Genomic DNA, 14,203 nt, shown 5'->3' with positions numbered 1-14,203 from the left:
GTCCAGGCTGGAGTACAGTGGCACAATGTTGGCTCACTGCAACCTCTGCCTCCCAGGTTCAAGCAGTTTTTCTGCCTCAGCCTCCCAAGTAGCTGGGATTATAGGTACCTGCCACCATACCCAGCTAGTTTTTTGTATTTTTAGTAGAGATGGGATTTCACTATGTCAACCAGGCTGGTCTCAAAGTGGCTTTGTTCTTGCGTGAGTTCTCTCCTGGATCACTTGCTTTGTAACTATTTCTCTACAATGGAATACTCTTAGCAAAGTATAAATGAAAACAAATGAACTATGACTCACAGAACACCATTATGAACCATAAAATAATTTCAGAATTTAAGAAATCAGGAACATTAGAATACATATTAAATTACTGTATCTCTGTTGAATTCTAGGAAAGACAAATAAATCTACAGTGACAACAAATCAATGGCTGCCTGGGGATGGGCGAAGGAAAGTGAGAAAATATAAAGGAAATCAGGAAACTTTTGGGAAAGAAGTGTATCAAAACTTATCAAGCGGTACACTGTAAATATGTGCAGTTTATTGCAAAAATGTTTAGACTGACTTCTGGACAGTAATCTTAGCCATAAGAGACACAGGTATGGGAATATTTCTGTAAACCCTCATAGTAGAGCCAGAGTAATGGAAACACATGTGGATGTACCTTTAGAAGGGTCATATTCCTTATGGTTTGCTGCAGTTTTCCCATCCCCTTAATAATTTGGGTCTCTGCACCAATTATGATTCCTACCTGGGCCTTTTGGAGGACAGCCAGTGTCAACTTCCTACTGAAAAACAGATTTCAGAGATCTTGACAGGTCCCACGAGTTCAAATTCTCCTTAAGAAGCCTTGAGAATAAGAAATATCTTCTGGGGAAAAGGGACCTAATTCACGTTGCTCCCAGATACACCAGAGATTATCACAACAAATGCCCACTGCTTAGGGTGACCTCAATTATGCAAAAATCCTGACATACAGACCAAAAGATTAGGGCTGCAAAGACTGGCATTCTTTCCTTAAGCAGCAAAGCAAGTTAGGCTGACAGTAGAACAAGAGCTATTCTTTGCCATCCTACTATCACCTCAGAGATACAAATAGTTGGAGCTCTCACAAAAGCTGTTCATCCCTTCATACTGGCTTAGCCCAATTCTGTTCTAAACCTAACCCACATAGCGAACAGAATCCCCAAGATTTATGGTAGTCTAAAAATTAAGGCATTTGTTGCAAAACCAGAATATGAGGCAGCCAATTTCAGGTTAGATGTCTTAGAGCCCGGACAAATCAATCAGAAGTGCCATGTGAGATCAACCATATCCATGAAGAAGGGAACCCTCTGCTAGTGGTCAGCAGAACAAAGCTCCTATCTTTCTGGCTAAAACTGGGTCGTGCTCATGCTTCAACCAGTTGTGGGGCAGAAAAAAGTGAGAATCCTTGATGGCCACAGGCTACTGATGATTCCCTCAAGGGAAGGGAGAAGCACAGAGGCCTGCCTTTTGAAGCACATTAGGGTTACTTTTGCACAATGCAGGACTCTTCCAGCACAAAGACAGATGGCTTCTATCAGAGGCACTACCTTGATGAAATTCCAGCAAGGGTCTAGAAAATTCAGCATAGCTCCAGAAAGCTTCCCATATAGCTGGCACTCAGAAGAACCTCCCTAGAGTGAGTGTTTGAGTGTATAAAGTTCTACTTTTGGCTACTGGCTACACATAAAGACTGCTACTCTTGGCGCTTCTCTCTGGGGTCAGTTATTATGTTAAACAAAAAAAATGGAGTATCTATCTTCCAGCCTAAGGCCTTTCTCCAGTGTGAATTTTCCAATGTCGGATGAGGGAAGCTCTCTGCCTGAAGGCCTTCCCACATTCACTGCACTTATATGGCCTTTCTCCAGTGTGAATTCTATGATGCTGAATAAGGACATGTTTGTGGCTAAAGGCTTTTCCACATTCACTGCACACATAAGGCTTTTCACCATTATGAACTCTTTGATGTGCAATAAGGTCAGAGCTTTGGCTAAAGAACTTTCCACATGCAATACACTCATAAGGCCTTGCTCCAGTATGAACACTCCAATGTTTAATGAGTCTGTATTTGTGACCAAAGTACTTTCCACATTCACTGCACTCATAAGGCCTTTCTCCAGTATGGATACTCTCATGCTGAACAAGTGTAGACTTGTGGCTATAGGCTTTCCCACATTCACTGCACTTGTAAGGCCTTGCTCCAGTGTGTACTCTTTGATGTACAATCAGGTTAGAACTATGATTAAAAACTTTCCCACAAATGCCACACTCGTAAGGCATTTCTCCAGTGTGGATTCTCTGGTGCTGAGCAAGTATGGGTTTGCGACTGAAGGTTTTCCCACATTCACCACACTCATAAGGCCTTTCTCCAGTGTGGACTCTCTGGTGTTGAACGAGTGAGTCTTTGCGGCTAAAGGTTTTCCCACATTCACTGCATTTGTAATGCCTTTTTCCACGGTGAAAGGCCTCCTTACACTTGGTGCTGCTGTGTGGCTTCCATTCATTGTGAGGGACATGGTGCTGGAAAATGCCTGAGCTGGCTAGGAAGTCCTTACAAGCCCCTGTCACAAAAGACATCTCTGATGATTGGACAGGGCAGTTGTTCACAAGAAAGGCCCTGCTCTTTTCCCTTCTAAAGGGTTTCTCTCCACTGTGCTGCTTCTGGTGCTGGTGAAGGTTTGTACTAAACCAGAACTGTTTCCCACACAGGACACACATGTATGGTTTCTGCCCTGGGTGTGTTTCCTGGTGCTCAGCCAAGTGCAAAATGTCTTTTAAGACCAGGCCACATGTCCCACAGGGGTAAGCCTTCTGAGTAAAAGGACTTCCCTTAGGAATCCTGATCTGTGACAATCCTATAGAAAAGCTCTGCTCAAAAGGTATCTCTTCATCCTTCATTCCAGGCCAACAACCTGAAAACAGAGAAATGCTAGTGAAGTACAAATTGACACAGGTGGAAGAGGGGAAGCCTCACTACAAATATGTGTCTAACACAACTAAGACCAAGGTCATAGGACTGTCGTTAGGACAAGGGTCCAAACTCAAGTTCAGCAAATGTGTCCTATACAGTAGTTGGCATCTAAATGTCATAGAATGGAGGAGGCCTCAACTGGGAGAGGACAAAGATGTGGGGTACAGCACAAAAAAGAGGCAGGGTCTCAAAGTCATTCACAATCAGATTTTCTTGGCTGCTGGGGACAGGTAAGAGTTGTGCAAAAGGTTATGGTCCATACCAAAGAAAATCAAATTGCTACTTAGTAGTTGGTTAAGGATTATTTGGGATACACATCTCATGAAACACTAAGTTTAGAACAATGTTGGAAGGCACTGTAGAACAAGCCACGGAGAGGAACAGGCAAGACTTGGAGGCAGAGGTATGAAACATCCAGAGGCCAAAGGCCAGAGCATGAAAGTCAAGTGTATAAATGAGAAAGTAGATAAAAATGAAGTATGGCTCAGTGTCCCTAGCACTAATACAACTGTAGGCACTAGGAGGCTATGGAATGATATGAACCCAGCCCTGATATCACACCTTTCCCCAGCTCCCACTTGCCAGGGCCACTCCCACTTAGAGTCCCTGTGGCAACAACTGGGGTCACGTCCATCCAGTCAGGTACCCATCACCAGTGAGGCAACTATGTGGGATGTAAAAGATGTATGTCCTAGGGAAAGACAGAAAAGCACTGGTTTGGATAACCCATATAGAAAACTAAATATTATTAAAATAATCTCAGAGTAGGGTCTTGCAGGAATAGCCCAGTGGTCCTAGCAAGTAGTGACTATAATGGTCCATACAATTCCTGGTATAGGCAGGCCACAGGAACTGTCAGCTAAAGGAAGAGTGCAGAATCCCAGGCACAGAGGTATCATGGATACAGACAGAGGAATTCAGACAAGAAAAGGACAAGATGGATGTGACACACTGGGCTGAAAATACAATGCATAACTCCTGAATCCGTCCCTGTAAGGCTTTGAGACAAGAGGTTTTGGGAATGCTCAGGAGGAGGAGGTAGGAGAACAAACAGCCCAAGCCCAGCACTCAGAGAACGTACTCCCGGAACTAAGAAAGGGGGCAGTGTCCATGGCTCTGATGTAGGAAGGACAAGGATGCTCTGAAAAAAACGGGAAGGGCAGGGCCCAGTCCAAGTCACTGGGGTGGATGTGATGGCCTTACCCAGAGAGGCCATAAGTGCAAAGTTCTCCAGCATCACATCACGGTACAGGAGCCTCTGAGCCTCATCAAGGAGCACCCACTCCTCTTGGGAGAAGTACACGAACACGTCCTCAAAGTTCACCTGCCCCTGCCACAATTGGGAGAGCCAAGTCCATGAGCAGCATCTCTCCCAAGAACCCCCATCCATGCCCCCACACATCGCCATCCTGTATACCTTCCTACTTAACTCAGAGGACATATGAGGATCAGGTGCCATTGGTGTTTTCTCCCTCCTCATGGTCCTAATGATGACTGTGTCTACCCATAGCAACCACAGGCAGGTGAAGAATTGTCACCCTCTAAGTTCTGTGCCTAGCATACAGGGCTTCACCCTTCTGTAAGCAAATTCCTCTGGGGTCACTAATATCATGCTTACCAGACAACCAAAGTTGGGCTCGCTTTTCTCCTTTAAGCCCAGAGGTCATTAGTCTACACTTCTTTCTACATGTACATCACTCTTTGGATCACAGTTATCTCTGGCTCTCTACCATCACCTTCCTGGCTCACTAAATGAAATGAATATTCTCTTTTAACCTCCAATCTACATAATCAGCTTTAAGCTATTTCAGGATGATTCCCACCCCTTGCTCTTGGTTCCCACCAGACATGATAAGAGACCTGCAATTTCTTGAAAACTCCCATTTCAGCCTCACCTCTAAGTATTTGCACAGACTGGTTCCTGTGCCTGGAACAACCTTCCAACCATATTCCAGTGGTTGGCAGAAATGGAAACCCCTCCATAAAACCCCTGGCCCAGACTCAGGACCCTGGGCTTGGGGCTTCTCCAGAGTCCTCAGACCCAAGAGATCGGAGAGTAGCAGGAAAGTGTTCTATATAACACCACAATCCTGGAGAGCATGTTGGGCGGGGTGGGATCTGTGAGAGTATGGACATTCTCCCCTCACCTGTATATGGTCCATAATAACTTCTGAGTTCATGTGAACCTGTGGAGAAAAGGGAGACTGTGAGAGCCAAGCAATCTTGAAGGAACCCCAGAGGCTCAGGCCCGTCCCACGTTCCTATGCTGTTACAAAGTACCTGGGGGCTGAATGTCTACCCTCTGTGCTTCCATCTTCAAGGATGCCTCTTAACTGTGTTACCTCGGAATAGTGCTCATTATCCGCCCCCATGGCCAAAAAAGTCTGTTCCCCCAAGCTGTCTATGGAATACTTTAAACCCTCAGATAGTGGCTCTCCTTTGTTTAGAACCTTCCATGACTCCCATCACCCTCAGAATAGAAACCCAGCTGCTCAGGATGATATTCCAGGTGTGATCACTTACAACGCACTCTGATCCTTTCAGACACCAAAGACCCAGTTTTCCCAAACGCTCCAGCTGTGTACCACCCCTGAGCCTTTGCATACGCTTGTCCCTCTGCCTGGAACGTCCTTCAACTCATGTCAAATTGGGTTCCAAGCAAAAGTGCCCCGCTGTTCTAGATACAGGGGCCTGAGCTGCAGTAACCCGAGAAGCCGTTCATTCGAAACTTTAGGATTGAGAGATGGGGGTCAGAGCGCGGACTAGCGGACGCAGCACCCACCTGCGCCTGGTCCATCGGTGCAGCCGCCGCCATCAGGCCAGTGAACTACGGAAGGGTGGCGACAAGTGAGAACCTGGATCAGCCGTGAAGGAACAAACCCAGCGGCTAGGTTACTCAGACAACGCCACTGTCGAATCTCAGGTCCACCTCTCCTCAGGGAAGATGACGCTGTCTCACGTTTTCCCGTTTCTGTCACCTCAGGTCTGACATCGCGTTCCGGAGACTAAGCCAGTAGATTAATGGAAAAGCAAACAAAATGTCCACCCGAGGATGGTTGAGGAAGTCCCGCCCTGGCGTTTTCCACACCAACGGTAACGCCCATTTCCTGGGCTTTGATTGGCCCACAGCCGCCAAGTTTTCTGGGTAATGTAGTTCCCATGGCACCAACGCTAGTGAGCGGCGTCCGGCGTCACCAGGTCACATCTCTTTGTCACTTGCTCTACCTTTTACCTGAATATTTTAAACTTGTTTTTATTCATAGCTGCTTCCTTCTCATTTTTTTTTTTTGGTGTCAACTCAATTATCACCTTCAAGAAAGCCGCCCACATCCAACTCATCTGAATGGACACTGTCCTGAGCCTTCAGCTTAAACATTTCCAGATGTGTCTTTGGTACAACTGCCATTCCCTCACATTCTCCCCTTTATATCCCCTGTTATTTTCACCACTATTTAGAACAACTTCTGGCATTTTTTATTTACGTTTGCTTGTTCGTTTTTACCATTCTAGGTTCAGCTCCCAATATGGACTTAGCAAATTCTACAAAACCAGACAGATGAGGTGGATTAACAAACTATGGTGTATACAGACAATGGAGTACTACTTAGCAGTATAAAGAATAAAGCATTACTACACAAAACAAGGTGAATCAAGGCTTGAGCATAAGACTGTGTTTGGACAATAACAGGACGTAGAGCTGCTTACCTGTTGTGGAGCCGAACTGCTCTTCTGAAATATTAGGCTCCTTCCTCCTTGATGAAATGGTTATATTTTCCCATCCTATGGCCTCATCTCCCTGTCTACTTTTCCTTATACGGATAGTTGAGATGGAAAGTTAGTTTGGGCTCTCTAGATGAGGTGGCCAGACTTCAAGTGTCTAAGGACCAGATGGCCATCTCCATGGAAGTCTAGAGTTGCTGGGTGGTGACTCATGCCATTAAGCTCTAAACTTGGGGAGGGCAGGAGATGTCATCAAAATTTATTTAGCTGGTTACAGCCCTCAGTCTTCACTCATTCCCTGCAGCTGCTCATGTGTTGAGCACCTATGATAAGACCCTGAGGTGCATCTGCTTCTCATGCCACCTTGGGTAGGTTAGGCTTTCCAAACACTGAGGAATGTGCTTGCCAGCCCTAAAGGACATATGGCCAAAGGCAGAGTCTTGGACTCAAACTCTGATGTTCTCATTCCTTATAAACATATAAATATTCCTAAAGGTTGGAAATAAAAATGGATTCCAGAAGTTAGAGAGAAAATATATAGACCCAGCATGTGTTGCTATTTTAAAAAAAAAATAGCTTCATGGGATTTGTTTTATTAACTCAATGAGATATAAGTGAATTTCTTTTTCTTTTTTTTTTCTTAAGATGGGGTTTCACCATGATGGCCAGGCTGGTCTTGAACTCCTGACCTCAGGCGATCCACCCACCTCAGCCTCCCAAAGTGCTAGGATTACAGGCGTGAGCCACCGCACCTGGCTATAAGTGAATTTCTTATGTAGATAATGATTTTACCTAAGCCAAATGATTAAATAGTCTGCTCTATCCTCACCAATCACATTATTTGCAGTTCTACACATATGAGTCAGTTTTAGTTGATTGTCTCTTCCTGTGATAAAATTAAGTTGTATACATATACTCTTTATTTCAAAACTGTCACACAATTCACTATAATGTTCAGAAGAGGTATAGCTTGTTTTTTAATTAATACCACATCTGTGAAAAAACCAGTCATGAAAAACATAGTTTCTTTCTTTTTTTATTTTTTATTTTTTGAGACAGAGTCTTGCTCTGTCGCCCAGGCTGCAGTGCACTGGTGTGATCTTGGCTCACTGCAACCTCTGCCTCCCAGGTTCAAGTGATTCTCCTGGGATTGCAGGCGCCTGCCACCACACCTGGCTAAAAAACAGTTTCCTAGGCATCCTCTCTTTTCACATCACCTTACATGCCTGACACACCCCATCAAGCTAACATTTCCATGACATTTTTGTTAATCATTTTGATAATCATTCTATTAATGTCTTTATAGTCTTACCACATATATATATTTTGCTAAATGTTTTATGGGTTTCTTATTGCCAGATTCTGAATTTTCTATATGTTTTCTACTGTGTGAAAGATTCCGTAATATGTTTGTTGGATTTGTTCACAAAGGTTCATGTCATGATGGTCAGCTAATTTTCATGGCTTACCCATAATCTATTAGATGAATGATTCAGAATCCATTCTAATAGATGTTCTCAAGGAAGTAAAACATTTATTCCTTTGCTTGGTTTAAGAAGGGGAAATTTGTCTACACATTGTCCAACTCCTGTCATGGATTCATCATTCCTCACTCTCCTCCTCCCCTCCTCCCCTCCCTTCCACATGCCACATAATTGTCTAACTGAAATAACTAATGCCATAGTTTGAACGGGTAAAGAACATGTGTCTCTCTAGTCTACCATATTCTCAATCCCAATATTGACTCCCCTCCTCCTTTTCAGAGTCACTAGTACTGAACACCCGTTCCAGAAATCCCCAAGAAGGAGGGAAGGCTTCATTTTCTCTTGTCCTCATAAGTCACCCCAAGGCTGTGTTGAAATTGGCTGTTATTCAGCCCACAGATGGAAGGGGCAGGAAAAGAAGCAGGGAAATTAAACTGACATGAGAGGACTAGATTCAATGGAAATGGAGGTAGTGGGATGACATATAATAAAGGGTTGACATCTTTTTTTAATCAATAGTTGTGTGTTGTAAACAACAATCTAGTATTCTACCCACGTGTGAGGAATTGGCTTTATATTTGGAAATGGAAGAGAAGTGGGAACATGGAGCAGAAAAGGATGAAGGGGAGAAATTCAGGGGGAGTTCACTTACGGGTTTGCCACCTGTTGTTGTGACTGTATACCAATGTTGGGTCCTTGAGGAAGGAAAGAGCACAAATGAGCATGGGGTAAAGGAGGAAAGTAAATCCTTGGGCTCCCCTACACTATCGTCACCTACATCCAGAATTCAGAGCGTTTTCTTATTATCATGCATCAGGCATTGCTTGGCCACTGTTGACTTTAACGTTGGGTGTCCCCTTGCCAAGGGAAAGTTGGGAATGTATACGTGGCTCTGCCCAAAGAAAACTCTTTATTGTGGCCCTGAAGATCCTCTTCAAGTCCTTCAAAAGAAGGAAAGATTGGAGTATCAGCTGCAGGAAACTGAAATCCAGGCCCATCTCCAATTACAACAGTCTCAGGATGAGTCCGAGAGAACTTCTATACCCTGATTTCTCCTCCATCTCCATCTCCATCATCTCCATCATCTCTATCTCCGTCTCCATCATCTCCATCACCATCATCATCTATTATCTCCATCTCCATCATTACCTATCATCTTCAATCACCATCTCCATCTATCTCCATCTCCATCTCCATCTCCATCATCATCTATCATTTACATCTCCATCATTAACTATCATCTCCAATCTCCACCCCCGCAGCTACGCCCACTTCCTCGAAGTTTGGTGCATTGGGAACTATGTTGCCTAGAAGGCGCCGCGCCGCTAGGCGGCGACGCTTGGGCAATGAAAAGAGACCTGCCCAAGCGTGCGACGTGCAATCGGCGAGACTTCCGGCGTCGCCCCTCGGCGGTCACTTCCGTTGCTCTAACGGTGAACTTAGCCTGCGGGAAGCTGGTTGTGGGCTGAGGCTACCAGCGCCGGAAGGCGCGTTAGCAACGCGCACTGCTCTCGCCGCTCAGAGGGGAGTCTGAGGCTCGGTGGCGGCGCCTAGAGTGGCCCAGGTGCTCTCCTCGGTCTGTCGTTGTCTCCCCCGCCCGGCTCAACCCACAGGCTCTGATGGCGGCGGCCGCGCTGAGGGAGCCCGCTCAGGTGAGCGCCGCGTTCTCCTGGCGTCCCCTGAATCCTAAAGCCCTGTGAGGGCCGCCTGCCCAGGTCCCCGGGTGGTGGGGCTTTTTGTGGGCTGGGTCCTGTTTCTGATACGCAGTGTGATGGATTAGGAAGGGAGGGCAAGGGGCCCGGCTTGCAAAGATGTGAGGCACACTCCGAGAGTCCCGAACCTGAGGCCTCCTGGTGTCTGTAGTAGGCAGCTTGGGAAGGGACGAGTCAAGTGTGGAGCCACAGCAGCTCCGCCTTCATCCTGAGGGGGCTACGGTGGCCGCGGAGGGCTGGGGACAGAAGAGTGACACGATCTGTTTCAAAAAGTTTACCAAAGGCAAAACAGACTGGAGTGAGGGTGAGGCGGGTAAAGACAGACCTGTGAGTAGGTAAACTCAATAGACTAGTGGAGAGTCAAGTAGAACTGGGCCATAGAGAAGGAGTAGTGATCAGATCTTGGGTGGATTTCAAAAACTGAACAGACAGGAATTCCTGTTGCATCAGATGTGACTGTGAAAGAAAGTAAGGAATGAAGAGCCATTCTGGATTTTTATTTGTATTTTTGTTTGTTCCTGAATATCAAGAAGAATGGAGATGGGGAAGGCTACACAGGGAGTAGGTTTTGGGCATGGTGATCCTGAGATGTCCCAGAGTGGAGGTGTCATGACCACATGGGCAGCTTGCTTACTCACATCTGGAAGTTTGGGAAGCGATCTGGGCTGGAGATATCCAAGACATGGTGGGTAGAGGCCTGGATTAGGGTAAGGACTGGGGCTCCTATTTAGGAGCGAGAATCTTAAGGTTTTCTTTCAGATGGGTCCTGAGGTGAGAGAAGGGAGAGATGGGCCTGTAGGATGGGGCTGCCTCTATAGCATGGAGTTTTGTGGCCCGAGGTGGGTCTATCTGGTGTCTGCAGGAATGGAGGATTATAAAGACCCAGGACTGGATGGATACTGCAGGGTAGTATTAAGGTTTTCCACTCCAGGCTCAGCAGGTCCTCATGTCCAGTCCATCTGGAGAAGAGGAAGGGTCAGCCAGGCTGGTGGAGCAGCCCCTTTGGTGCCTAAGTTTCCCTAGCCATCAGCACAGGAGAGATGATAACTGCTCCAGTAGAAGGGCTCTCAGCAGTATTGCCTTCAGGAGAGTATGTAACAGGCAGCCAGATTACCAAAAGAAATGGTATCTGGTCAGGTTCCTCAGAGCCAGGTCCCAGTTTATTAACTTGTGAATTTATGAGTAAAGTACTTATTTAAGCACTGATTGATCATAGTTCATATGCACACAGAGGCAAATAAAACAACACAGGTTTATTAAGTTTAACTGATGTAAGCACTTCATAATTGGTTGTAAACTTAATATACTGTAAAGTATTAAGATAAAATACCTTAAATATCACATTGTTAATTAAAAAGTATGTTAAAGAAACCCACATTTTTGCTGGGCATGGTGGCGCATGCCTGTAGTCCCAGCTACTCAGGAGGCTGAGGTGGAAGGATCGCTTGAGCCAAGGAGCTCTGGGCTCTAGTGCGCTATGCTGATTGGGTGGCTGCATTAAGTTTGGCATCAATATGGTGACCTCCCGGGAGCAGGGCACCACCAGGTTGCCTAGGAGAGGTGAACAGGCCCAGGTCGAAAACGGAGCAGGTCAGAATTCCTATGCTGATCAGTAGTGGGATCGTGCCTGTGAATAGCCACTGCACTCCAGCCTGGGCAACATAGCGAGACCTCGTCTCAAAAAAAAAAAAAAAGATGTGAGTTATACTCTGAGAGTGCCGAGCCTACGGCCTCCTGGTTCAGGTAAGTAAGTAAGGAGGCCACATAAAAGATGTGCGCCTCACACTTTTTTTTTTTTTCCCCGAGACAGAGTTTTGCTCTTGTTGCCCAGTCTGAAGTGCGATGGCAAAATCTCTGCTCACTGCAACCTTTGCCTCCTGGGTTCAAGCAATTCCCCTGCCTCAGCCTCCTGAGTAGCTGGGATTATAGGCACTTGTCACCATGCCTAGCTAATTTTTGTATTTTTGGTAGAGATGAGGTTTCACCATGTTGGCCAGGCTAGTCTCAAAATCCAGACCTCAGGCGATCTGCCCACCTCAGCCTCCCAAAGTGCTGAGATTACAGGTGTGAGCCACTGCACCCAGCCAGAAACCCACACTTTCAAAACCTACCAGTTTATTTGCACTGAAAATGTTGACAGAAACATTAATTATGTGTACAGTAAGAGTTGATACTTAGTCCTAGACACATAAGAATGAGTTTGATACAAACAGTAGTCCTATTGAGTGAATACCATTATTATTGCCATGTTGCAGATGGCAACACCAAGGCACAGGGAAATTGTGCATTCTTCCAAAAGTCCACAACAGGTAAGAGGCATTACTAAGAACCAAAGTCCAGATTGTAGATAGTCAGGCACACCTGACTCCAGGGTAGAGGAGGGGGCTTGCATGATCCTTTGCCAACATCACTGTCTGCTTCTCATGGCCTTGTTTTTCCATAGATTCTTGTGGCTGCAGAGTTACTTATAGACAATGAAGAGGTAAGTGGAGGATGTTTAAGGTCCTCATCCTCCTCAACTCCTACCTACATGGTCTTCAGAATTATATGGTGTCTTGGGACTCCTTGCTTGTTATTCTCACTGCCGTTCCATTTGAGTTCCCTGGAAGATGATCATACAAAGTCAGGGCCCTGAGTCCAGACAATATAATTTTACTTATTTATTTAGAGATAGAGTTTCACTCTTGTTGCCCAGACTGGAGTGCAGTGGTGTGTTCTCAGCTCACCGCAACCTCCACCTCTGGGGTTCAAGCGATTCTCCTGTCTCAGCCTCCCGAGTAGCTGGGATTACAGGCGTGTGCCACAACACCTGGCTAATTTTGTATTTTTAGTAGAGACGGGTTTTCTCTATGTTGATCAGGCTGGTCTCGAACTCCCAACTTCACTTGATCCACCTGCCTCAGCCTCCCAAAGTGCTGGGATTACAGGCGTGAGCCACTGTGTCTGGCCCAGACTATATATTACATGGAGGGATTCTCATTGCTGGCAACCAATGACAGGTTTAGAAGGTACAGTGATCAACATTAGAAAATACATGGGGGTAAGGTTGTGCTGGGAATGCCTAGGCAACCTTAGATCTCCGTTATGTCAAACATCAGCAAGTATAAGGCAGACCCGAAGTGGTTGGCTGACAAACTGAGCCTCTGTTCTTTGTATTTTTGTTTGTTCCTTAATATCAGGAAGGATAGAAATGTGGAAGGCTGCAAAGCGAGTATGGACCAGTCTTAACAAGCTTTTTCTGCTATTGAGAACAACTGTAGGGTTAAAGGTAGAGGCAGGGAGATCAACAAAGAGACTACTGCAGTTATCTAGGGAGTGCTGACCAGAGTGGTGCCTGTGGACATAGGAGATGTGGTTGGAGTCTGTGTTTTTTAAGTAGATGTGAGCAGATTTTCTAAAGTGTAGGGTTGGGGAGAGAGAGGTGAATGGTAAGAGTAATTTTCAATGGGAATAATTAAACTAGTTTCGGCCATGTTGAAATGAGATTTTCCAGAGACCCTTGAGTGTATTCATTGAATGGGCACCTGGACAGAGAAGTCTGGAATTCAGTGAAGGGTTCAGATTGGAGACTCACACAATACAGCTGGTATGTGGACCAAGATGGAGCAGTGGAGCAGATTTAGGAGGGAGCATCTTGAGGTCCTTTTGGTAATGCCATTAGATAATAAGGGAGAATGTATAGGGGCCAAGAATTGGGTCTCTTGCTTGGATACCTGGATGGGAGTGGTGGACTTCACAAGGACATGAAGGCAAATGGTGGCCATGGGGAAGGGGATGTAGGGGTGAGGAGGGTCTGGCTGGTGGCCAAGGTTCCTGTGGGGGTAGACATGAGATGGACATGAAGTTATAATGGACATGAAAGATAACAGGAAGGCTGGCACTGCTGGTTATTCATCCAACTGTGGAATCACAAGGCTTTTGTTCTTACCTGGGACTTGGGGAGTTTCTCAGGCTGCTGGATTAGCTCAAGATCAAATGAGGTCATCTGGGAGAATTGCTAGGCCTGGTTTGGGAGACATATGGCCTAGGCTTATTTTTTTCTGTTTTTTTTGTTTTTGTTTTTGTTTTTGTTTTTTTTTTTTTTGAGACGGAGTTTCGCTCTTGTTACCCAGGCTGGAGTGCAATGGCACGATCTCGGCTCACCGCAACCTCCGCCTCCTGAGTTCAGGCAATTCCCCTGCCTCAGCCTCCTGAGTAGCTGGGACTACAGACACGCGCCACCATGCCCAGCTAATTTTTTTGTAGTTTTAGTAGAGACGGGGTTTCACCGTGTTGACCAGGATGGTCTCGAT

The 14,203-nt window shown here is 45.8% G+C and overlaps 1 protein-coding gene and 1 long non-coding RNA gene across 6 annotated transcripts in view; one reads left to right on the top strand and one right to left on the bottom strand.

Moving 5' to 3' along the window:
• Positions 1-521: 521 nt before the first annotated feature.
• Positions 522-14,203, bottom strand: part of ZNF772 (zinc finger protein 772) — a 70,648-nt gene continuing 56,966 nt past the window's right edge. The window contains exons 1-4 of one of the 5 annotated variants that reach the window (XM_032263214.1): positions 5,778-6,138; positions 4,891-5,181; positions 4,199-4,325; positions 522-2,936 (exon numbers count right to left, since the gene is read on the bottom strand). In XM_032263214.1, coding sequence (XP_032119105.1) covers positions 1,792-2,936; positions 4,199-4,232 — 1,179 coding nt within the window. In that variant the 5' untranslated portion in view covers positions 4,233-4,325; positions 4,891-5,181; positions 5,778-6,138 and the 3' untranslated portion in view covers positions 522-1,791. Of the gene's footprint in view, positions 2,937-4,198; positions 5,182-5,777; positions 6,139-14,203 lie in introns of those variants that run through there. The other 4 variants (XM_032263212.1, XM_032263215.1, XM_032263211.1 and 1 more) reach the window with 4 other exon arrangements.
• Positions 5,981-7,276, top strand: LOC116539946. Its single transcript, XR_004264237.1, has 2 exons — positions 5,981-6,088; positions 6,506-7,276. It is a non-coding gene; the product is annotated as an uncharacterized LOC116539946 (long non-coding RNA).

Source organism: Sapajus apella, unplaced genomic scaffold (assembly GCF_009761245.1).
Source record: "Sapajus apella isolate SASKATOON/1434 unplaced genomic scaffold, GSC_monkey_1.0 scaffold135, whole genome shotgun sequence".
Lineage (NCBI taxonomy): Eukaryota > Metazoa > Chordata > Mammalia > Primates > Cebidae > Sapajus > Sapajus apella.
This window is presented reverse-complemented; position numbering and strand designations above follow the sequence as displayed.